Genomic DNA, 24,826 nt, shown 5'->3' with positions numbered 1-24,826 from the left:
AAAATAAGCTTAAATTGGTGCGGAGCAAGGCTTGTTGGCTTTCTGTTAGCACAAAGGAGGAAAATTGTTTTTTAATCACCCTGCTTGTCTGAAGAGGCACTGTGGTTGTTATGAGCTGCCCCAGTATAAACATGGTTAGCAAATTGTTCCTAGAAAAACACAATTATCACGATTTAACCTGTTACCATGTGCCTGTAGCTTGTTCCACTTGCAGAAACATAAATACATTGCGTCAAACTATCTTAAACACAATTAAAATGAACAAATTACCTTCGGTTGGTCAAAGGAGAAGGTGGACAAGTGCCACTTGTTAGTACAGTGTTCACGGGGTTGCTCACAGTAATGCATCTGAAATACAAACATATGAGTTGTGCCATGCCTGGTTCTGTGTGAGATGGGCTTGTGTGTGGCTGTGCTGCCTTAGTGGCACATCTCTCTCAGACTTGGAAATGTCATTATTGCTGTTAGAAACCTGCTAGAAAAACTTTCATATTAATTGTGTTAGGTGCTGCTTGCATTGCACTGAAAGGCATCCTAAAGCAAATGCTGTTCAGAAGCTGTACATCAACATGGATTTCATCAAATCAGAAATAAATTAAAAATGCTTCAGTCATGGTTTTGGTGGTTTTTTTTGTTTGGTTGGTTTTTTACTATTTTTGCTATTACAGTTCTTATCTTAATCAGTTAAGAAACAATGTTCATTGCACACTAAACTATTACAACTGTCTTGTGTTTGCTGTACTAAATTTAGTTTACTAACATCTAAGTACAGTTTCTGATTAACAATTATTTGGAGAACAAAGTAGTATAACTATCTTCTCTTTCTTATTTAAAGACTAAAACTTCTGCAATGAGTAAACGTAAGGCAAAGGAGATTAGTGGAATAAATGGACGATGCATTTCACAGGTCAGTAGCATCTTTATTAGCTTTATTTGGTTTTAGGTTTTGAAACTTTTCTATCCTCTGCCATCCATGTCATTATAGCTTTTTACTGGACCAGTTAAAATACACGTACAAAATAATTGATGTAATTTCTAGGGCTGTAAATAATTTTCCTATTTATGTTCTATATTTCTTTCAGCTTCTCAACTGATGTTTGCTTGCTTCAGGTGTTATAGCAGTGATCTACTTTTTTGAGCCTTAATAAAAATGGAAAAGGATGATCTTGTGCTTTTACAGCCGTTTGTGGCAACAAATTTGCATAAATCTATTTTTATTTAATCAGATTCTTTATCTTCCAGTTTGTAGGGTGAGTCAGAATCTAGGTGACTTTTTTTGACAGCCTAGGTTAGGCAGAACAGCAGCTGCTAAATAATTTTTCAGGTTTTTCTTTGGGTATATTCTTCTGTTTTCTCAAACTGGCTACTTAAAACCTGTGATGCATCCCATAGTGAATTACTCTGGTTCAGTGATTTCTTATAGTGTCTTTCCTTCATTTACCTGTAAAATCCCTTTATAGGAAGAAAACCTTTTCACTTGTAGATGGACAATGCTGACTGTTCATTAATAACAGAATCAACCTGGAAATTAAATCAGTAAAACTTTAGTAGAAGAAAAAGTAGCTGAAAAACCAGGTATACAAGCACAGCTCGTATATTACAAAATAATTCCTTTTATAAAGTGGAATTATTATGTGACTCTTCAGGACGTGGTTTAGTGGGCATAGTGGTGTTAGGTTGATGGTTGGCCTTGAACTTACAGGTTTCTTCCAACCTTAATGATTCTATTGACAAATTAATTTTTATTGTTCTTCTATCCATTATTTGGGTTTGCTGAGGAGTAATTCACAAAGATCTATCTGCAAGTATTTATTTTTAAAGCAAACACCTAGAGCTGATGGTGATAACTTCGTTATAAGTTCGTATCTGAACTGAATCTTCATAGAAATTGTAAATTTGATACTTTCTGATGTTTGAAGGCAGTACATGGCAGCATTGTGAGTGGTGCAAAAACTGTATTCACTGAGGGTTTGGGGGAATAGCTAAGGGTTTTTTTTTTTATGTCAGTCAGCTGGTAAATGTTTTCTAGCCTGTGTTACACAGTAAGTTAGAACCGTGAATTAGATGAACTACTGACCTGGTTTTGGTGACAAGTATAACATCCCTTTGGGGGTGAAGGAAAAAAACTGCAGCAGAAGGGACCAAAGTCACGTGTTGCTATCATGTAATTGAATTTTCCCTTTTCTGCTACAAAGACACTGTTAAATATTCTGCCTATCGCAACTTTGCTCTTACTTGAAAGACCAAATATCATCGATGACAAGTAAAACTTAGGTGCTGTGGAGTAATTGTACTACCGCAGAAACAGACATGTTTTACTGCAGTCATTATCGGTACGTTCTGGCGTTTGAAGCACCAGGCATTCTTTCTGTCTTGTTTTGTATCCATAGGTGCAAAAAATTTTACGTGAAAGATTCTGTCACCATTGTGCTACTGGAAAACTGTTTGGGACTGCACATCAGTACAGGTGAGTGAGCAGACTTGAATACGAAGTTATTTCTACTTTAACTACAGCAGAAAAATAATCAGGTGAAGTCAGAATGTTCTGCTATCTCTGTTTTTCTAAATTATACAGATTTGAATGGCTTGCAGTGCTTCTAAAAACTGTTTGCCTCAGTGTAAGTTTTAGTACAGCTGTTGCTGTTTTGTCAGGCTCTTGGTTTTGGATTTCTTGGCCTTTTTTCAAAACTCTAATTCTCAAAACTCTTTTTTGAGCCTGAAAGATACTTTCAGTGCATATTCTAAGGCTGCGTTTAATAACCTGACCAAGCGAAAAGGTAAATTCTCTTGTTGTGAATCTTTATTCTTATGTCAGGTTTTCTCCTGTTTATCAGTAAGCTGCGTTAACAGTAAATATGAAACCTTGGATGCCAACATCATGTTTCTTCAAGTAGAGACCCGTATTTAATACAAACCTACTTCTTGGGGTCATCCAGATGCAGAGGGTAAAGTTAAGAAGAAGGGACCTGTTGTGACAAAAATACTATCCTAACACTAATCCTTTTATAGATGCAGGTCAAATTCTGAAAATAATAAACATGTATCTAAAGAACTTGTTTGAAACGGATTTTTCCAAGAGTAAGTTTATGCACATTGAGTCACCTTATGTAAGCATTAGTTTCCTTTTCATTCCAAGAAGGAAAATAACATTTATGTTATTAAGCAAGTGTAGCATAATGTCTACATGAGCTCTGCATGTATATTTGTTGTTGTGAGAAAATGTATTCCTAAAATGTTAGTATTCTACAAAGCAAGCCTTCCCTCTTTATACTGGAATTCTGAAAAACAGCTCACAGACTGTTTTCTACTTAATACGCTGCTGTTGATAAATTATATCAGAAAGAAAACACGATGAGCTTCCCAACTCTTAGTTTTGTTTTCCCAAGACGTATCAGGGCTCTTGGCTATAGTTTGCTCTCATGTAGTGAACAAAACCCCACATGTTTGCTGCAGCTGTTCTATGATGACTGTCACTCCTTAGAAGCAGTTGCATGATATCAGTATTCTAAATAAAAAAACCTAAAGCATATTAAATGTGTACATTTGTAAATACTTGAAAATTGGAAGTGCCAGTAGTTTTTATAAGTACTTTAAATGTGGTGCTAGTGATAAGTCTTGTCTGAAGATGATAATACAGAGTTTTTATTTATGGCTTCTTTTGGGTGGAAATAGAATATGAACTTGTAGTTCAGTATTGCTGTTACTGTTCACAAGCTTTGAATGCCTAAATTTAGCATATAATCAGTTTTATGAAGATCTTCAAAGTTACTGTATTCTACTAGATTATTTATTCTCACTGGTAGCAAGGCTTTCCTTCAATATATTTGCCAGTCTTTCTTTTTCATGAACTGTAGTGTTATCATAGAGAGCAATCTTTTTTATTTAAGAAATAAATAATTATTGAAGTCTGTCCTTTCATGGTGGAGAATTGTAGAACTTTATGCATTAGGGTTACTCCTGGCTTCTGCATGTTTTAATATTTTAAAATATTTTAAGAGATCTGATCACTCAGCCTTTTGTACTTTATTGTATTACATTTTGCATGGCCTGAGTGCTGGCTCTGAGACCAAGTTGAAGTGTATCGAGTTTTCTCTGATGTTCTGAAGACTCTCTGAATTTTCCATAGTTTCAGTGAATGTTGTGTGACTTGAAGTTTCTGACCTATTGCTGTTGTCTACACAGACATCTGCTGGAACTGCTGAAGCGAACTACAGTTCATGGAGAAAGTAATTCTGCCCTCATTATTGGACCCCGAGGATCGGGAAAGACTGCGGTATAAACATGTATTAAAAGCTTATACAAAGTCAAATTAAGTGTGACGTAGATAAACTCACTGAAGTCCTGGGAGCTTTTGAAACTGATTTTTCACCTTTGCCTGTTTTTTTTAAAGAGAGAAAAAATTTCAAAACATTCTAGGACTTCCTGTGAGCTAATTCTGTTGAATAACAGTATGGAGAAATTGGTTTCCAAACAAGCTCCTGAAATTGTTCAAATGCTGAGGTCCTAGTGATTTTTTTAAAATAGCATAGCTTCATGTGCAGCTGAGAAACATACATACCTGTCTGTCCTCGCAATGAGCTGTGGAAGTGTGCATGGGTTTGGAATTCTTTGTGTTTTCACCAGGTTTCATGGCACGCTACAGGTACCCAAAACATGTAAAATGGAAATAATTTTTTCAGAACAAATTTAGTGATCTAAATCATAGATTTTGCCTTCTTTCAGCATTTTTCCTGCTACAGTTCTGTAATTGTTCTTGCCACAAAGGAATTAATCTTGGCAGTTAAAGCCACCTTTTGCTTAAACTTTAAAAGTTAGCCTGCTATTGCTTTCAAGCCTCTGCTGTAAAAATGACTGAAAAGGCATTCAAAAACTGTAAAAGGAGTAGACTAAGAGGTGGATTTCTACATAGCTGTTTATATGTAGAGAATGGTAAAATAGTCCTTAATTCTGTTTTAAACATGACAAAGTATATGGCTACCTATGTAGAAACCCACCTCCTAGACTATGTAGCCTCCAAGAAGGTAGAATATGGTATGGTAGTTTTAATTTACAAGTGTAGGTTTTGTATTTAAAAGGTACTCTTTTTAGCTGAGGCATGTGAAGGGATGACATCTAACTTAAGTGTTATATACTTTAGTATTATGCAAACACAAAGTCTTTTATGTTTACGTGGGTATCTAATAAATAGGTTGTCTGTTACTGCAAAAAAGTATTCAAGATTGAAACATTACAAGGATTACTTTGGAAGTCTTCCCAAGTACTAAAGCAAGTAGCCTTCAAGGTTTTAAATACAGTTGGATAGAAATAAATTAATGTTAAACATATCCACTATGCATCTGACACCAACTATGCTGCCAATTTCTTTTAGCTTTCTTGTTTTGCATTTCAAAACCAGTCAGTGGTGTTACCTTCTTCTGTTACCCATGACCCTTCAAAAGAAGGATAATGGCCAAAATACTGTGGGGTAGGGAAGGAGTTAATAAGCCAGTGGCAAGTAAAGATTCCTCCACCTAAGTATGTCCTGCTGGTTTTCAACTGAGGGTTATTTTTCCTTTCTTAGATTTATGGAGTTGCAAGTAAGCCACGAGCACTCTCATAGTGCAGAAAATAGTTTTTAAATTTACTTGTATTTGCAATGTGTTTTCAAGGTACAATTGGGATTGCTGGATAAGGGGTAGACAGAATGGATGGCACCTGCTTTTTGGGCATAAACTTGAGAAACCAAGGGAGTAAGCTTTTTTGTTACGTACATGCATGCGGATAGGAACTGCAAATCCTCAGCTGAAGAAGCAAAGGCAGTAGAAGTAGGAAGTGAATGAAAAGTTAACATTTCATCTACTTATATGTATTTTAATACTAATTCCTTATGACTTTTACCAAGAACAAGTTCTTGATGGACTTTAAATTTGGGATCCATAAGTATTATAAGCAGTAGCTGATGTAATTATGTGCAATTTAATTTTGTCTCGTGTGTCCTAACTTCAAGGGGAAAGAATAAGCATTGAGTCTTTAAAGATTTAAAGCAAAGATTTTTGTCTACAGCATCTAATGAAGCAATGAAGCTGGATACTGTACTAACTCAAATTCTGTCACATCTCAGCCTCTTAAATCTTTTTTTGATTAAGGCAAAAGCCCTAGATATTAGGCCAAAAAATTGGTGACTAAAATACTGGAGTTATTTTTGTATTTCTTTCCATAATAATTCATCAGAATGAACAAATGTAATTGCTACAGTTGTGATAGTGGATGTGAAGTTGCCATTTTAGTATTTTATTCTTGAAAATACTAAAAAAACTTTACCTTATGAAACTACATGTACTGTTTCTTGTCTGATAATACCCATTTGCATATTTTTCTTAGTGGTCATACATTTATCTCCTTATAAAGAAATTATGTATTTTTTTTTTCTTAGTTATTAAATCATGTCTTAAAAGAGCTAAAGGAAATGAAAGAAGTTAGAGAGAACCTCCTGGAAGTTCATCTGAATGGCAAGTAATACAGCGTTATTCAAATGTCATGTTATATTCAGTTGTTATATATTGTATATACTGATCAAAAATTTTGTTTTCAGCAGTTGTAATCTAGCCTTGATTACAGACACATTTGCCTGTGATGTCTAAACCACTTTTCTTTGTATCTCTCTATATAAAGAGAACTTCTGTGCTTTTAATGACTTTTCAAAATGTTAAATCAGTTCATCTGTGACCGAATTGTTTTAAGTAACTTCTTACTACATATGGGAAGCTACTGCCTAGTCTTAATTTATAAAAAGGCATAGCTTTGAAAGATTGGAAATGGAGAGAAGGTTGTGGATAGGTTTCTGGAGGCTGTAGATGCGGCCTCTTGGAGTGACGGAGAGCTGCCAGCTCTTAATGAAAAATCATTTTCTTTCAGGGCTTCTGCAGACCAATGATAAAGTGGCCCTGAAGGAGATCACCAGGCAGTTGCACCTGGAAAATGTGGTTGGGGATAAAGTTTTTGTAAGTATCATCTTCATTGTACTCTTTGCTTACCTCCCTCAAAAATCCTTTTCTGGAAAACTAGCTTTATAGGATGCAGCTTGAGTGGGCTTTGAGAGTTTATTAGCAAAATCGTGATGGGCTGGCTCAGTCTTCTCAAAGCTTTCTTTTAAAGAATTAGTGATTGATGGCAGTGGTGAACTGTGGCAGCATTTACCTGTGAAGACCCTGGCTTACAGACATGCATGCTAACAAGTACCTGTGTTCTACACAAGAGCTGAACGTTGTGTTTTGCTAGAAACTCATTTACATTAGTACTAAAGTCAGTAATAAAGAGAAAACTGAAGTGCTCCAGATTAAGTTTCACTTATTTGGGTTTGAAATAACTTGGGGTATTGATCTGAGCTACCCTGGTTGTTGCCTGTGATTCAGTGGGTGTTCTTGACAGGCTGTCTTCTGGTACAGCCTAGTCCTTCTGAGCACCATTTCCACCTCTGCTGCCAGATAGGACCTTCGAGATCGGCAGTTTACATAGCTGTGAGTTGTGTAATATTGATCCAAGTAGCTAAAGCGGAATTATGAGGGGGCAGAAAGGTGAAATCACAATAGATGACGTTTATTTTCATCAGTTGCTTTTGGAAAGCTAAAGATGTTACTGCTTTAGTTAAGAGAAACCAGAGAGCTAGGTTAGAGGCAGTGCAGAATACAAGATGAAGTGCAGATTGTAGTTGTTAGGTTTTATTGTCTTTTTGAAAATGCTTCTTAGGCTGTGCTTTGATTTCTTTCTTACCTCAAATGATTTTAGATACAGGGAACAGAAAACCTTTTCTGGTGATGAGCTAAAATTTTCCTAAATTCAGCTGCAGTAATAAAAGGAAATCGCAAGTATTTAATTCCAGCATAGCTGTTTGAATGAGTTGTCTTTTCAGCAGAGAACTAGAACGGCCTTTCAAGGTCCACAGTTCCACTACCAAAACTTCTGGAGGCAAAACTGGACTTAAATATGCTTAATTCCCCTATCATGTTCCCCATCAAGTTATTGTGGAGTATGTTAAACTCTTGGCCATCTAATCCTTTTGATCATGGAAATGTATTGATTTACAGGAATGTCTTTGTGTCTATAGAAACTTTTCCTTTCTTAGCTTCTGCAGCTCTCATTCAGAGTGTAAATTATTTTTTCTGCCTTCTCTGATAGTGCTTGTGGTCTTCAGTTGTTGTTGTTTCCCATCTCACAACTTGTGTGATTCAGTGTGTAAATGTCTAACTGAAGCAGAACGGTCCTAGCAGTTGATTGCTTTCTAGCATGAGCGTTTGATGCTTTCATCTATCTGATAAGGTTGCAAATTAAGAACTGCACAGTGATCATTCTCAGTGGAACACGTTAGGTGGCAGGTTTTGCATGTGTGTAGATGGAAAAGGAGTACGCGGTAGCTATTTAAGGAAAGACAAAGCTACTTGTAAATTTAGCTTATTGTAGGCATTCTTCTGGTCACTAATTTTTTTCAGACTGAAAAGAGTGGATCAATGTAGAGTTAACTATTAGGGGTTTTTTTTGTCCTGAAGAGGTTATGACTGTGCAACATGAAGTTACATTGTAAATTTTCAAACATGCACAGGTTTTGAAAGCAGGGGTTTAGAAGCAAATGAGCTTTGTTACGTGCCTGAACTTGAGGCAGTTACACAATTTTAGAATGGCACTGAAAATCAGTTGTGAAACTTTTTTATTCTCTATGCAGGGCAGTTTTGCTGAAAACCTTGCGTTCCTTCTTGAAGCTTTAAAGAAAGGTAAGCACCAGTAGTCCCTGTTCTGAAACATTGCGCGTGTGTGTGTGTGTGTGTGTGACCTGACTGAAAACTGAGCATATATGTCTTTTTTTCATCTACTTGTACAAGAGGTATGAGGAAATGTAGCCCAAGAATGTGTCATGGTTACCAAATACTGTAAAAAACACATTAATACCAAACAAAAATATACCTGACATAACTAATGCTGTAAAGGCTTCCATGTGGCGGTCAGCTATGAAGGACAGATTCCTTTACGCATATTGAAGCTATTAAAAATAGTGATGTTTTTAAAAACGTTTGCCACAGAAGTCTGTCTTCCCTTGGTAAACAGAAATGATGCTTGGCAGAATACTGCAAAGCCTTAGCAATTTTTCAGTCTATTTTTCCTTTTACTGTTGTGGCAGTACACGTGTGAAAGGAGGGCTTAGTGAAAAGCTAAAAGAAAAATACGTGAAAATGTTAAAAACAGAAAATGGAAAGCTGTACAGATGGAAGTGTGACGATGACGTTACCGTACTGACTGTTGAAATTGCTGTCTCAGGAAACCGAGCTTGCAGTTGTCCAGTCTTGTTTGTGCTGGATGAATTTGACCTGTTTGTCCATCACAAGAACCAGACGCTGCTCTATAACCTCTTTGACATATCCCAGTCAGCACAGACGCCAGTGACTGTCATTGGACTGACGTGTAGGCAGGTAAGAAACTGCTTTCTTGAGCAAAGTTTTTAGCTGTTTCAAACAGACTTTTTGTCTTAGCTGGAATGTTTTCTCTCCTGGAACCTTACTTTAATTTACTAAGTTTCATTTTCTTGGTCAGCAGTTGGTAAGAACAGACCCATATTAACCTGCAGAGCTTAAATCATTGTTCTGAGGATAAGGAAATTTTTTTAAGCCAACACTTCAGTAGGGCACTTTTCCTATAAAATTTAGCACGCTCAATATCCATTTAGGATCCATGTTAAAGTTGCTGGGGCTTTTACAAGCTCATTGTAGGGCACTGTGGACAGATTAGGTGTGTAGTGTGAAATTATTACTTTCTAACACTATGGAAGCTGATACTTCATAATAAAGTTACACTGCTTTTATCAAACTGGATTGGTGGTGAAGGTAGCTGGGTTATGACAAGAGGAATAATCATAAATAATAATAATAGTAAATAATCAAAATCAAGAAGCCCGAATCTGAGGTTGGTGTGGTTTAGGTGATATTTAGCTGGACACATTTCTGGAAATAAATAGAATAGTTAACAGGTGGTTTTGTAAATCAGTCTTTGCTTTTGTTTCATTACTGTGCTGACTCTGGTATCCTCATCACCTGTCATTTAGAGCCCCATATTGCTCTGCTTTTGAATGTGAGAGTCTGAGAGGCTGTACCATGGCTATGGGGACAGCTGTTGCTTATTTTTTAAAATCACTGCTCTCTGTTGCATGTGACTTCTAAATTGAAAGAGGTCTTCATATTTTGCACTGTTAGAGCTCTGTTTACTCATACTGCTCTCTTTTTGGTGAGGAATTTCAGTATTCTTAAAGCATTTTCTTTGTGCAAGTAAAACCGCCACAACTAACACACAACAAACCCTTAAAAAACAAAGACACACCCAGAATTGCTAGAAACCAGGAGTGTAATTGTTCTGTCCCAGTATAAAGTAGGGGAATAGCCCTGTGTTTCTCTGCATGGATGAATCCCACAGCTTGTTTCTGATGCCAGGCCACTGCAGTGTGCTTTGAGAAAAAACCTAAGTTTTTCTCTATTATCTTCAACCAACAGGCTGGTGGCAGGCTTGCCTGGTTCTGTCTCACAATCTTCAAAGATAAATATTGGCTCTTGAGTGTTGTGTTTTTTTAAGCTGGATTCTTTCAGTCTGACAAAGTGTGTGAACTGACAGCTGCCAACCCCCAGATCCGCTAAACAGACAGCTCGTCTGGAGCCGGGATAGGCTGAGACGTCTTGAATGTGGACTTGAGTAACAGAAATATTTACATAATCTATGGAGAAATTTTGCTGGGTCTCCTAGCAACTCATTGTCCTGTGTGAGGTAGTGCGTCATGTGATTTGGTAAATGGCTACTTGTTAGGCACTGTCATAATTAGCAGAGGTCTTCTTAGAACATAGAAAGCCTGAGAATTTAATAATTGGGGGTTTTTTTATCATGATTTATTTTACTGTTTTCTCTTGTAGTTTTTACTGTAGCAAAGAACGCTCTAAATGTGCCTGCTTTTTAAATTTTCTTCTTTTTCTTTAACAAGGATATCCTGGAGCTCTTGGAGAAGAGAGTGAAATCAAGGTTCTCCCACCGACAGATATATCTGTTGAATTCCTTTGATTTTAAACAATACATTAAGATATTCAAGGAACAGCTTTCTCTTCCTTTTTGCTGAATTTCCTGATGAGCCTTTTGCACAAAAATGGAATAATAATGTCCAGGTATTTAAAGCTCTTTATACTTGGTTTTAGTTAAACTTCTACAGTAAGACCAGTTTATAAGTGTAAAGTCTTTACCTAAGGTCAGTATTTCCTTTCATTATTTGAGTTTGATATGGAATAAATCAAACTGCAATAAAGAATCTTTGCTTATTGAATTTGAAGATAAAGTTGTGTCACAAATAAGACGAGGAAGTTAAGGTTAGACATGAAGAATTGTGTTGTCAAACGTAAGCTGAGCTCTTTCTGAAGTTGGCCAACTGGTATTTTTCATTATTTGCTGAGATGATTAAAATATAGTTTAATTTTTTTTAGCATCTCTCAGAGGATAAAACGGTGCGAGCCATGCTGCAGAACCTTTTTCACTACACCAAAGACCTGCGCTCCCTTCACTTGCTGCTGGTATGTTTGGATATGTATATAATGTCTTCTTGATTAACCATAATCTGCAAGCAACGCTTGGGTTTTCCAAGCCCAGAGGAGCTTTACTTGAAACATCTTTTTATTGAGGGGGCTTTTGACAATGCTGGTTTCTTGCACGCTTTTATCAGTCCGTCCTTTATTAATGAGTTTGAGCAGTTCCAATTTCTGTAGCAGTTATGTTGTGAGGGTTTACTGTTTAATTAAACTGGTGATGGGTTTTTGGTATTTAAAATAAATTTGGCCAGGTCTTTCCATTTATAAAGCAAAACGGTTCAAAATGTTCAGTTTCAAAATGTTCTTTCCTTTCTGAGATTCCTTTTGCTTGCTGGGGAATCTTGAAAACCGCTTGTGCTAAACACCATTTTTTCTACCTTTAAGTCTGTTGTTGCAGCCAAATATCCCTACATTGCTCTTTCACTACATCTGTCACTATGCTAAACCTGCTTTTCTCCACCAATGTCTGTCTTCAAAGACCAATAAATTCTGGTGCTATGTTTTTACCATGACCTCTTGCACCATTTTACACCCTTTACTTTGTCCTCCTGACACCGTCAGGGTCTGAGTTCCTGAACAATCCTCCCTCGTTTCCTGAGCTACTCCTTGAGTAACTCTGTGTAGGTCTGTGCACTTCTGACATAAAAGCACATGGTGCTGTGTTTGGAGTTACTGTCACTTAGAGCTAAAATATTTGTTGTTGTCATCCCTCTTTCTGCTCCTTCATCTTCCTAAGCCCTTGTTCTTGCTGTGGTGCTCCTGAGCACACAGTGAGAGCGTTGCCGTGTATCTCCAGTCTTGTTATTCAGGAGGAGGAAATGCTTCTGTTTTCTTCTGTCAGTTCCAGTTTCTCCTGATGCAGAGTATCAGATAAAATCACTTGATGAACTGTACGGTCAGACACCACTTTGTTCTCCAGAGCTGGCTCCATACACGGAGCAGTTCAGGTAGCCCAGATTCTGTCCCGAATTTGTCCATTGCTGTGACACCAGCCCAGGAAATGTGATCTTAATATTTTAAATGTTGAGGTGCTGGAAGCTGGAGGTTACTAATGCCTACAAATACTGCAACAGAAGTTAATGCTGATCTTCTGAATGACCACATTATCTGATATCAAGGGCCTTTCAGCATTTTACTTGGTAGCTTCAACCTTCTCCAGTTATTTTAGGGGAGGAAAGGAAGGGCTCCTCCTTGCGGGGAGAAACATCCGACTGCTACCCCCCAGTTAACTGAGAGCAGACTCAGCGTTCGGTCAACAGGAGGTAACGCTGGCAGCGGCTTTCCTCCTTCGCCACAAATGAGCCGAAGCTTAATGTGGGCTCTGGCTCTCTTGGAGGGTCCTTTTTTTGTTTTATCTGCCTCCCCCACTTTGTTTTTTTAACGCCGTTAATATGAAGGCAATAACATTTGTGACAGAAGATAAGTAACACTTATTTAACCATCTTAAAATATCTGTGTGCTTCTGTCAGTGTGAAAAGCCCACTGAATGTACCTGCTTCTCGTGTTGTGCAAGCGTTCAGACTTTAACCTCCCGCCCTGTGGTGGGCTGCTGGACTGTGTGGTGCTGACAGCTTCTCCAGCGCTGAGCTCGCAGCCACGCTGAAAACTGGATCACAGCCTCCCTGCTCTACTTCCCAAACACACAGCGTGAGCAGAGCCCTCCTTTTGAGAGTCCTCTGTTTACTTGAGTTCCTTATGAGATTGCAGATTATTTCTGGTTTAGGGGTACCCAGTTCTGTCTCTGTGGCTTGAATAAAGGTAGAAAAAAGCTGAATAACCTCCAAGGTGGGCCCAACCTAAGGCTGAAAATCCCAATTGTTTTCTTCAGCATGTTCTGAATTTTTCCTTTAGAAAAGGGGCTTTTTCACTCTGCAAAGTCATCTTGTTCATAGAAGTACATAAGACAGCTTCTAGCACTTCTGTGCTTCCTTTGTATTAGCTGAAGCTAATGGATTAATTGCCCTGCAGGATGGATCTTACCTTAACTTTGAAAATCTGTAGGAGTCTGCCGTTTGACAGGCGAGAGCAGCTTTGTGATGGGCAGTGTGGTGGTAGGAACTGGAGCTGTGAATCACCTGCTTTTCAGTAGCAAGGACTTCTTTCTGCTGACCAGCTATTTTAAAGCTACATTTACTGCTCCCCATCACTTTGCATTCTCAGATGAGCACATGGGATTTCAGTGCAAACTCAGAATCTGCTTCATGTTGCAGTACCCTCAGTGGTGGTGTGCAACACCTGCAAAAGTTTGGAAGAGTTGAACAAGTGCAGTTTTTTAGCAAATAAGATTCAATAAGATTCAAACTGCAGGTAAGGGAGGCTGTAGCAAAGGGGTGACTCACACTCTGAACCATAAGGCACCTTCAGGTGCGTTTTTGGCACTGTCAGTGGCCTGAGAGTGCTGTAGCTCTGTACAAAGTGTGTTTAAAATCGTTTGAAGTCATTTCTACAGCAGTGGCTGAAGTATGCTAATCCCTGAAGTTCATATAAACAAGTTAATGAGCATTTATCTCCTCTGGTGAGAAGGCTTTAATGTTTTAAGCCTGGAAAACCTTCCTGGCAAAATGCAGTTGTAGCTATCAGCTGTTTAGGTTTTCAGTCTGAGCCTGCCGTGTGTGCAGGGTTTATTTATTACTGGTTCCAGTAGGTGACTCTGGGGGGACTCTTCTGCATTCCACCTCTGAGTAGAAACTACGTCTGGTAACTAGTCATTAAATGACAAATGTCTTCTGCTTTACCCATAGATGCTTGCTCTAAGCAACGTTACTGTGCAGCACCCGCTTATCACCGCCCTGGATCTCCAAGAGGCAAACAAGCAGTACAGAACGGACTCCAAAGCAAACATCGTACATGGTAAAGCGCAGCTCTTCCCCCAGGTGTTTCTGAGGAGTACAGAGTGTGTCAGATCCCTCCCTGAGATTCTCCTGACTTAAGGGACACTGGGCAGAGCTGTGTCCCCTGCACAGGGAAAATACTGCCCATAGAGCCTTGCTTTGCTAATTTGCGTTCACACACGGGTGTAACAGTGCTAAATAAACCAGAAATGGAGTTACAGCGTGGACAGCTGACAGAAATCCTGCGTTTCCATCCTGTTGGGGTGATAGAGGAGGGAAGGGGGTGGCCTCCTCCTGCCAGCACTGGGAGCTGGAGGGTGCTGGAGGCACTGGCTGGGAACTGGTGCAATGAGAACTGCAAAATATTTCCATTATGAAGATAGGTAACACATATAGGTAAGGCCTAGAGGATACAAAAATAGAGGAATAAAAATAGTCTGTAAACTACTTGTTTCTGTACTATGCTTAATGGAAATATTTAGAGCTCTTGTCTCTCCTTCTAGGTTTGTCTGTCCTGGAAATGTGCCTCATTATAGCTATGAAACACTTAAATGATGTTTACGAAGGAGAACCATTTAACTTCCAGATGGTTTACAACGGTGAGAGAAATGCATGAACTTTACAAACACCAAATCACTTCTTTTTCCCCAAGTAACTTTTTTTTCTGTCCTGTAACCGGTACAGAATTTCAGAAGTTCATACAAAGGAAGGCGCACTCCATGTACAACTTTGAGAAGCCAGTTGTCATGAAGGTGAGCCTGAAATGTACATTATTTTTTACTAAAAGTGTTTTGATGATGTGTTTTTTTCCTAAACAGAATCACAGACTGGGTTGGGTCAGCAGGAGTCTTAACGGTAGAGAGATTACTGTGTCTGCTGAGATCACACAGCACAGGGTTCTGTCCCAACAGCGTCTGTGTCAGTGGAGATGAGCAGCACAGCCCTGAGTGGTGGTACCTTCCCATTCATGGTTGGGGTTTTTTTCTTTCATTTTTAGGCGTTTGAACACTTACTCCAACTGGAACTGGTCAAGCCAATGGAGAGACCCTCGGCCTGTGTGCAGAGAGAGTACCTGCTCATGAAGCTGCTCCTGGACAACAACCAGATCATGGAGGCTCTGCAGGCGTACCCCAACTGCCCCACGGACGTGAAGCAGTGGGCAGCGTCCTCACTCAGCTGGTTGTGAGCTTTCTGGAACTTCAAATACCGCTTTCTCCATCCAAACTCAAAAAAGACACCCGCAAGTCGTAGTAGTCACATTTTTTATTTTAACTTTCTGGGGGAATGGGGGAGAAAGAGTATACATTTTTATTTGTACAATATTTAACAATCACTTTATTGAGGGCGAGGGGGGGGGTTGGTTTGTTTTTCAGTACTCGCAGAAAAACAGCAAGTACCTTTTGACAGTAGTACAACAACCTGTGCCCAAAACACTGACAAATACAAAGAGTAAAGTTAAAATAATCGCTTACCAAAATCTCGAGAGGTAACGAATAGTATATGGACTGAAACGGCATTAAAAAAATAAAAGGAAGAAAACCCAAAAAAAAAAGTAGTACTGCTGGTTGAGTATCTGAGGTAAATGATGTTCCATCAAGGATGCTACTTGAATCGTTTTGCCCATGAACGCACATTGCAGCTTTCTGCAGTTTGTACCAAGTGTTCCTAATAAATGTGTTAAAAAAAAAAGGTTAAAAAAGAGAAGCTGGAAAAAAAGAGCCAACTGGTGGTAACCCTATTTTTTGTGTCAAATGCAAATACGAGCAGGAAATGTCTTACGACTGTCAGGTTACAATTTAGCACACCAAGAACTGGGATTTGAAAACTACACCGACTTTAAAGTCACCAAGAGGAGGATGTCGGTCCTCACGGTGTAGCTGCAGCCCAGCACCACCAACAGCACGACTTAAACAACTCCAGCAGCTCTGAGGAACCGCCCTGGGACCTGGGGGCTGAGTACAACACCATGGACATGGCTGAAAATGCTGCAGCATCACCGCAGGACGTAAGGGACAGCGGCCACCACCTGCTAGGAAATAATGCCAAAATAGTGCCACTGGCTTCAGCCTTCCCACCTCCTGCCCTCGCTGGCCAGGTGCTGCCAGCTCAGGTGTCTCCTCAACCTGCACCTTTAACACTTCAGAAGTCAAACAGAAATCCAAGCGCCCCGTGAGAGCGGCTGGAGCAGAGCAGCGCTGGGATGGGGTCAGTACCAATCACAAAGCGTTTCTGCACTGAACATCCTGTGCACAGCAAGGCTGAACGACGCCTTCCATTGGCAAACTCAGAGCAGTACAATATTGAAACATCTCGGGAGATCCATTTTAAAATAGAAGATATCTCAGGTTCCTGCTGCAAGAAATTGCAGCAGCTGGAGCTTAAAGGGTAAAAGGCAGATGATGAACGTTTTATACATGGCCAATTTCTGCATCAGATCTAACACCACATGATTAAACTGTTTGTATTTACTGCTTTTCTACTAGGAAAGGGGTTAAAACTCATTGAGTCTTCAATGAAGTACGAATGGATTCCTATTTGTTCACAACTCAGCAGCTACGTTCATGTCCTGCTGGGTGCGTAACGTCCCTGCATTAAAAATGGAAGCAAAACAGAAGCGTCAATCAAAGAAGCGGCCACAAACCCAATTTCCATCTTCCTAACACCACCGAGTTGCACCCTACAGCACCGAGGACCCTTCAGAGCAGGGCTGAAACTTTCGGCTCCCAGGTGGGAGGTGGCACATCCCTGCCAAGAGGCTCTCATTTATCCATCGGCTCTTACTGTTCCCAGGGGCTGAGCTTGTGTACGCGTACAACCGAGATGAATTTTCAAGCTAACATTCACAGGGAGCTCCAAATGGCAACGTTAAAAGCTGCTTTCGAAAGACACCAAATGCCTGGTGAGAAAACAAAGCAAGGGACAGAACAGGCCGCACGCCGCTCGCCACCCTCAGCTCTGGAGGTTTAATCAAGTTAATTTACTGGGAAGCTTGTGTAAAGGATCAAATAAACGCAGTGAGGCAGTACTTTGGAGCAGCACTTTGGCACCTACCTACTGGTCACTCCAATGTGAATGTAAGGCGTGACTTCCTGAACGTGAAAAGGACAGCGGAGCTGTGAAAGCAATTGCAGGGTTTTCTGTCTACGGCCATTGGTATTCGTTACCTCCAAACGGTCATTGCATATTTGAAGTTGTCAGCGTAACTAAATCATCCCTGAAATTTGTAAGCATCCGTAATCTGTGGCCACAATTTTCCGTCTGATTCCAGGACATCCCTACGTGCGGCAGAGGGGACGCCGTGCGGGGACGATGGCACCGAGCGAAGTGACAGAGCTCAAAGCGGAGAGCGAGGAACTGGGGGTCACTGAGCTTCCTGAGGTGATCCTGAAACAGCGATAAAAAACCACTGCATCCTGTTTAGGGAAACAGAGCACGCGCTAGGCAGACCTTGTCACAAACATAAATAGGAAAAAGACTTTTTTTTAAAAAAAAGGAAACAAGAATTCAGAGCTTTCCAGTGTCACAGCTCACAGAAAATTAAAAAAAAAAGTCATGCTTAAGTTTTCAAATATTCCTCAGACACAGCAAACCTAAATAGTATTCAGTTAAATAAATGTATGAGATATTCTGGGAAACGGAGGTAAGAGAAAAGCTTTAAAACTAAAACAGGAAGGAAAAATTTGTTTCAATAAACAGCACTTTTTTTTTTATACACAACAAGCTAGTACAAGAAAAGGCTAAAAACACTGCTTTAGGAATGGCCATTTACTGTTGGCATGAAGCATAGCTTACCCTTCTTAAATAACACAGTGAATTTGAAATACATCATTTACAAAACACGGATCGATTTATTATTCCAATTTTGTTAGTGTTGTCAATCTCATAATTTAGCAGAGTGGAACTGAGGTATACCTTGTTGAGGGAGGTTAAGTAATACTTGGAAGCCTCTTCGCTATATCCCACTTGATTACTTTTGTTTATGTACACCGAACAGCAGCACACTAAACATTCACAAGCTGTGTCATATTGGCATTACAATAGTCATCTTTATAAACAACGGCAAATGCAATAAAAACAAGTTACCCTTTTTTTTTTTTTTAAATCTGAAATGAAATGTTTGATTTAAAAAAAATAACAGTAGTTCATTTAAGGAATTAGTCTCTTCTGACAGGTATTAAGAAATCTGGTGTCAGTTTTTAAAACGCTCGCTGAGCCAGCGCAGGTCCGTGGCTTCATTTCAGTTCCCGAACGGCCTCTTGGTGACTCTCGGTGTCCTCGGGTGTCAGCAGGGAATGCACAAAGTCTCATGGATCCACGATGGGGAGGAGGAAGGGGGAAATAAGGAGAAAACCACCTCTTGCTGATGCTCCAGAGAGACTTACCATCCTTTCACACAGAAAACAGCAACGGCGTGAGCAGTCCCGCTCGCTTTAGCAGCTCCAGTGAAGAGTCCTGGCGGTCAGGAACGCGACCAGTGCAACTATCATAGACTGGATTCTTTGGGAGGAAAGTCAACGTTTGTCACCATTGTGACCACAGTCACGATGTCCTCTGTCGTGATAATGTTAGTTAATTTTTGCATCTGAATAATCCGTTCTTCTACGCAGCCCGCTGACAGCCTGGCCTCCGCGTCGTGATCCCAGCACTCCTCGATGGTTTCACACAGCATCGCCATTCCCTGCGAGCACAGAGTGAAAAAGAACGGGATGCAGAGTTAGCAGCGAGCTTTAGAAAGGTGGGGCCACCTACCAATCCTAACAGCAAACTGCACTTTAAGGTGCACCTGACAAATTTTAACCCTCCTGTCTAGCAGGAAGCTGGGCTGTATCCGTGTTGAAACCGAGAGGTCTGACTGGTTTGATATTGAAACAGCAACAGCGAGCAAATCCTTTTCACCACACAACGTTGTAGCTGCTGCTGAAGTCACCGCGGTCTTTTGAGAGAGCTCACGCTAAAAGAGGCTGAGTTCTGCTGGGATCAGATGAAACCTCAATAAAAAAACCCAAAAAGCAGCACAAAAGGGGATTTATGGCTGCCAGCAGTTAACTTTTCTCCCCAGTTAACGCTGAGCTAATACAGCAATATGCTAATTGCGAGGAGCAGATGGTAGCATACACTCATTTTCTTGCAGAAACAATAGGTGACAGTGTTTAACACCCATTTTTGGGAAAGAAAACCCACAAAACAAACAAAAACTCAGTGGTAGGAACAAGCAGTGGTGTTACTGCAAGGCTCCAGCCATTAACCAGATCAGGAAAGCGTTGCTCTTCCTCCCAGACTGGCAGGAATTTCTCATACACAGCTGCTTACCCTACGTTAGTACGTTCACTTGGTTGTATTCCTGCAGTAAATCAAAGACTATTATTCCTTAAATGTCTATTTTTAACACGTGCAGTCAAAAGCAACTCTCAGGAATCTTTAGTCACCAAAAAAGTGACAAAAATCACTCACTCTGAAATCACTGAAGATGAGAGAGAACATTTTAAGATTAAGAACATACTAATTTACAGTCCATTTAGTTCTTCCCAGGATTATTAAACTCTTCCCAGAAGACAGCATTACGAACACAAGACGGGATTAGGGAAATCTGGAATTCAAACGATGACAGGACGTGGTGGCGGCGCCACTTACAGAATGTTTCTGCCAGCACTCTCTTAAAACGGGCCTCTTCTTTTTATGCACCACAACTTCCTGCATGTCTTCGAGGGAGGGATGCTGGCCAATTTCTTCTTCAAACGGCAACATGTACTCATCAACCGGGCCTGCGGGTGAAGAGAGAGAGGTTAAAGCACACGTTTGGCTTTCAAAAAGGGTGAAGGAGTAGAACAAGAGACTGGTATCTTAGAGGTGTAGGGGAAAGCCAGAAGTGAACACTGTGGGGCAGAGGAGGCTCAGTGAAACGGATCAGGTACAGGGAAACCATCGCATCTCCTTGGCTGAATTCAGCTGCTTTAAACTGCACTGGCAATGCAACTTTCTCCCAGACATTTTGTTTTGCCTTGTTCTTGATTAATCCTGACTTGCTCTGGACACCCAAAAAATCTGTCTACAAAATGTAAAGAACCCTGTTCATTCAAGGTATCTGATATCTTTTTTTTGACAGCTTTAAAACTGGATCCAACCGTTTGCTTTATGAGGAAAACAACTGCAGTGGCCCCATAGCCATAAAGCATCAGCTGCAGATTTCTCAGATGTTGCTGTATTTTCAATCTCCGAGCCACCACCAATGAATTACAAATTCTGACGCCTGGATCAGCTGAACTCATGCTACATCAGTGACAACAAAGAGACTCTGCCAGGTCTCACTGCAGACAACTGTCACTCCCTGATGCACTGACCAGATCACACCTCAGGGTGATGTCCTGCCTACGGTTATAAGCAGCTAGAAAATGGTTCATTGTATCAATAGAATGTATGTTGACCTATGAAAATTCTCCATGTCTCAAACACACGAGGTCAGGAACTCACAGTAATTCCCTCTCTTCCTTACCATGACCAGCAGAAGAAATGCAACAGGTACCCCTGTATCACCAAACTTTTACCTGGGATGCCAAATTCTGAGAGACTGAATTATAAAGGGGCTACATGATGCTGATATTTCACTCATTTCCCCACAGGACCACCACTCTTATTAAACTTTATTACATACCTATAACCTACCTTCCAGTTTCTTGCTTTACATACACCTCTCACAAATGACATTCAGTATTTCCACAGATCAAACGTGGTGCTTACCGTCGGAGGCAGTACAGCGTGATGCCAGTTCCCAGAGGACCAGTCCCATGGCGTACATATCTATCCTCAAAAACGCATCCCTTTGGAAGTTTATAGCACCTTCTAGTACCTCAGGAGCCATATACCTTCGGGTACCGACCTTGGAAGACAGGAAAGCGTAAGAATTTGTACACCAGGAATCAACAGGACCACCATTCATTCCCACTTGAGCACATTATGATAATCACAGAATCACAGAATCGCTCGGTTGGAAAAGCCCTCTGAGATCATCACGTCCAACCGCTCCTGTCTACCCCCTAAACCATATCCCTAAGTACCTCATCTACCCGCTCCTTAAACACGTCCAGGGATGGGGACTCCACCACCTCCCTGGGCAGCCTGTGCCAGCTTCTGACGACCCTCTCAGTAAAGAACTTCCTCCTTCTCTCTAACCTGAACCTCCCTTGGCACAGCTTGGTGCCGTTTCCCCTTGTTCTATCCCCCATCACCTGGGAGAAGAGACCAGCACCCACCTCTCCACAAGCTCCCTTGAGGCAGTTGGAGGTGGTGCTGAGGTCTCCCCTCAGCCTTCTCTTCTCCAGGCTAAACAAGCCCAGTTCCCTCAGCCGCTCCTCATCAGGCTTGTTCTCCAGAGCCCTCCCCATCCTTGCGGCTCTTCTCTGAACATACTGACAATAATACTGAATAATACTGAATAATACTGAATAATACTGTAGACCAGTGCTATTTTTTGTCAAAGATTAAAAGTAGCCATGGTTATCCTTGCTTAGAACTACACTTATGAAATATATTGAAAAATAAAACATTTGTATATCAACTCAACACAGTTGTCACTGCCATTCCTTGTTGTACCAAGTCCATCTGGTGGGAGGTGTCCCTGCTCATGGCAGGGGTTGGACCAGGTGACCTTAAAGGTCCCTTCCAACCCAAACCCTTCTGTGATTTTCTTCCAGATTACAGGAAGGCCACTACTCTCATGTTTTATTTAAAGCCATGTTTCTCTCAGGCAGTGTTACTGAGCTTTTACAGTCTTACTGTACTGATTTTATTTCTGTTGCCAGTGTAATTCCTCTGTTTCTGAACAGTATCTCAGACCAGTTCATTAAACCTAACAAGACCCCTCTTTCTTGTCCAAATTCTCCAGCAAGAATGAAAATAAGGGGGGAGAGAGGCCACGCAATGTGATGGGTGGGAAGGGGGAAGGCTGTGATCTGTAATTAACTAAAATGGTTCATTTTCACTCTGTGACAAGAAAGCACAAAGTGCCACCTTCCTTAAAGGTCACCAAAAATCAGTTGATGATGCAGTGTCCCATGCATGAATGCCTAAAAGATCGCTTTCCTTCACATGCAGTTAACAGTTGTACCATTTACACACACAGATGGGTATTTACCTGTCCATGCGTGTCCCCTGCAGACTTTCCAGCCTCAAACTTTAAAGCTAGACCAAAATCAGCAATACAAGCTGTAAGGTTATTTTTCAGCAGCACATTCTTGCTTTTGATGTCCCTTTCAAATGAAGGGAAAAAAAAATTAGAAATCCAGAACATGAAATACCATATAGAGCTCAAAGGAAAAAGTAATAAAACTGAGAACATTATAGTATGGAAGGCAACGAAGTTATTAAGAATTACCATTTAAACAACAAAATAGTAATAATAAAACCTAGGAGTACACCTGCACACCTTCGTTCTTATGGAAATACGAGACTGCAACTGGAGCTCTCATTTAATGCTCAGTTACACGTGCAGATCTATAGGCGTGTATGGTACAGAAACAGGATAAAAACGGAGTGACCGCGTATTTCAGTTACAACCACATTTGTTTGTTCAAATCCTCGGAGACAAAACACTTTGGAAAATGAACCCTGACTGTTTCTAACAAGGAAATACAGCATTTTCCGCAGGAACAGGAGAAAACGGACTCGATCCAGGAATTCCCACCTGCCCTGTGTGCACCTCTCCCCATTTCAGCATCGGTCGAGCAGTTCTGCTCATCAGATTCCCAATTCTGCAGAATCTGTGTTTCTCTTTCTTTTATATCTGTAATTTTACTATTTTAATATCTTACTATACCTACCTCATTTAAAACAACAGCAATTGCACTCAGCAATAGGCACACCACCACTTACAGTAAATATTTATGTTTGAAGGCATTCAGTGCTACTTGAAGTTATAGACATAAGTGTTTAAGTTGTTTCAGATAGCTATAATGTCAATTATTTAATATACTGCAGAGGGTGCTTAAATAATTAACTGGATTAAATAAATATGACATTAATTACAATCGCCACACCAAGTTCTATAAAGCAGCACCCAAATTTTTGCTTGGGATGAGCAGATTTCTCTTATGAGGCTCCTGGTAACTGGAAGATGTCACGGAGTATTTATGTGAATACCTCCTATCTGTCCAGGGCTCACAGCCTTTAGCTCAAAGTTTAATATTAAAAATCACCTGAAAATCTTGGACTGGCACCGTACCTGTGTGAGATGGCGGGTTTGTGGCCGTCTTTCAGCCCGGGGATATCCTCGTGCAGATAGGCCAAGCCTCTCGCCATGGTCTGGGCGATGTGGCACAGCTCGTTCCAAGACACCACGTTGGCCTTCAGAAAGTCCGTTAATGAGCCCTGCGCAGCAAAACCAACCAGGAGATCAATTCAACCCTCGTCTCCTCAAGGAGACTTCTAGACGGGCTCCATCCTTACAGAACACGACACACTTGTCTGCCTTTCTCTGCTTGCTGATGGACCATGCAGTTACACACGTACACACACAGTCACTGCTACTTTAAACAACAAAAATTAACTTATCCCTAAGTCCATTAATGGACTCAAGTTGCATCTACACATCATCTCAACAAAACTCACTTCTCCAACCCGCCCTATGCACACATTTCAGGGATTTGCCACGTGTCGCTGTGTGAAAAGCAAACACAAAAGGGAAAAATGAACAAAGAGCTGTCAAAATGTAGAGGCTACACTTCAAAAAGACAATTAAAAGTCATCTTTGCCACGAGAGTCATCTCTGGTGCTCAACACTAAGAAGATTCTTAGAACTCTGAGACAAAAAAAGGCAATAACCTTTCAGAAAGGCAAATTAGTTTCATATTATCTACTTGGTCATGAAGATGTGTCACAAATTTTAGAGAGTTGCATAGCTTTATTCTTCTAAAGGATTAAAGCAGATGCTAAGTGGGACAAAAACGTCAGCATGAAGAATGTACCACTCGACACTAGAAAGGTGGTCTATGACCCAGCCTTAACACACTGGCATAGCCTTGTATAGATTGCTGTTTTCTGAAACCTGCTACAGGTAATGTCTTCCTAACACCAGTGTCAGTGCTACATCTCAGTTGAGGGCTTTTCCTGCTGTTTGTACCTAGAACTGTGACAGTTACACTGAATAAAACAGCGAACGTGTTCCTTACGGTGGTTGTCACAATACAGTGGATCCCTATTGCTTCACTCTTATAGACACCAATCAGCTAACAAAAATAAAACAGCACCATCTTTGCGAGATGGACTTTATTTAATGTAGGCAGATTTAGATGGGGGATGTTCAAAAGCACACAACTGCTCTATTAAGTAAAGGCCAATGGCAACCTTCTCAGCTGGCTAAAAGTGAATTTAAATAAATCCATCTCCAATGAAAAGAGACAAGCCAAGAGTCACTAAAACTACTTG

At 40.4% G+C, this 24,826-nt stretch overlaps 2 protein-coding genes across 4 annotated transcripts in view; one reads left to right on the top strand and one right to left on the bottom strand.

Moving 5' to 3' along the window:
* Nucleotides 1–844: 844 nt before the first annotated feature.
* ORC4 (origin recognition complex, subunit 4) lies at nucleotides 845–15,611 on the top strand. Its single transcript, XM_010195103.1, is given in 14 exon segments — nucleotides 845–907; nucleotides 2,391–2,467; nucleotides 4,183–4,273; nucleotides 6,413–6,488; nucleotides 6,895–6,980; nucleotides 8,696–8,744; nucleotides 9,286–9,437; nucleotides 10,988–11,113; nucleotides 11,115–11,165; nucleotides 11,478–11,564; nucleotides 14,321–14,429; nucleotides 14,914–15,009; nucleotides 15,095–15,162; nucleotides 15,408–15,611. Coding segments are annotated over 14 exon segments (1,314 nt in total). The 5' UTR covers nucleotides 845–850; the 3' UTR covers nucleotides 15,597–15,611.
* A 2,910-nt stretch (nucleotides 15,612–18,521) lies between these two features.
* ACVR2A (activin A receptor, type IIA) overlaps nucleotides 18,522–24,826 on the bottom strand; it is a 54,951-nt gene continuing 48,646 nt past the window's right edge. For 2 of the 3 annotated variants that reach the window (XM_010195101.1, XM_010195102.1), the window contains exons 7-11: nucleotides 23,625–23,770; nucleotides 22,539–22,653; nucleotides 21,146–21,284; nucleotides 20,042–20,172; nucleotides 18,815–19,088 (exon numbers count right to left, since the gene is read on the bottom strand). In XM_010195101.1, the coding sequence (XP_010193403.1) occupies nucleotides 18,894–19,088; nucleotides 20,042–20,172; nucleotides 21,146–21,284; nucleotides 22,539–22,653; nucleotides 23,625–23,770 (726 nt within the window). In that variant the 3' untranslated portion in view covers nucleotides 18,815–18,893. Of the gene's footprint in view, nucleotides 19,089–20,041; nucleotides 20,173–21,145; nucleotides 21,285–22,538; nucleotides 22,654–23,624; nucleotides 23,771–24,826 lie in introns of all 3 variants that reach the window. The other variant, XM_010195099.1, reaches the window with a different exon arrangement.

This window comes from Mesitornis unicolor, unplaced genomic scaffold, assembly GCF_000695765.1.
Source record: "Mesitornis unicolor isolate BGI_N332 unplaced genomic scaffold, ASM69576v1 scaffold862, whole genome shotgun sequence".
Lineage (NCBI taxonomy): Eukaryota > Metazoa > Chordata > Aves > Mesitornithiformes > Mesitornithidae > Mesitornis > Mesitornis unicolor.
This window is presented reverse-complemented; position numbering and strand designations above follow the sequence as displayed.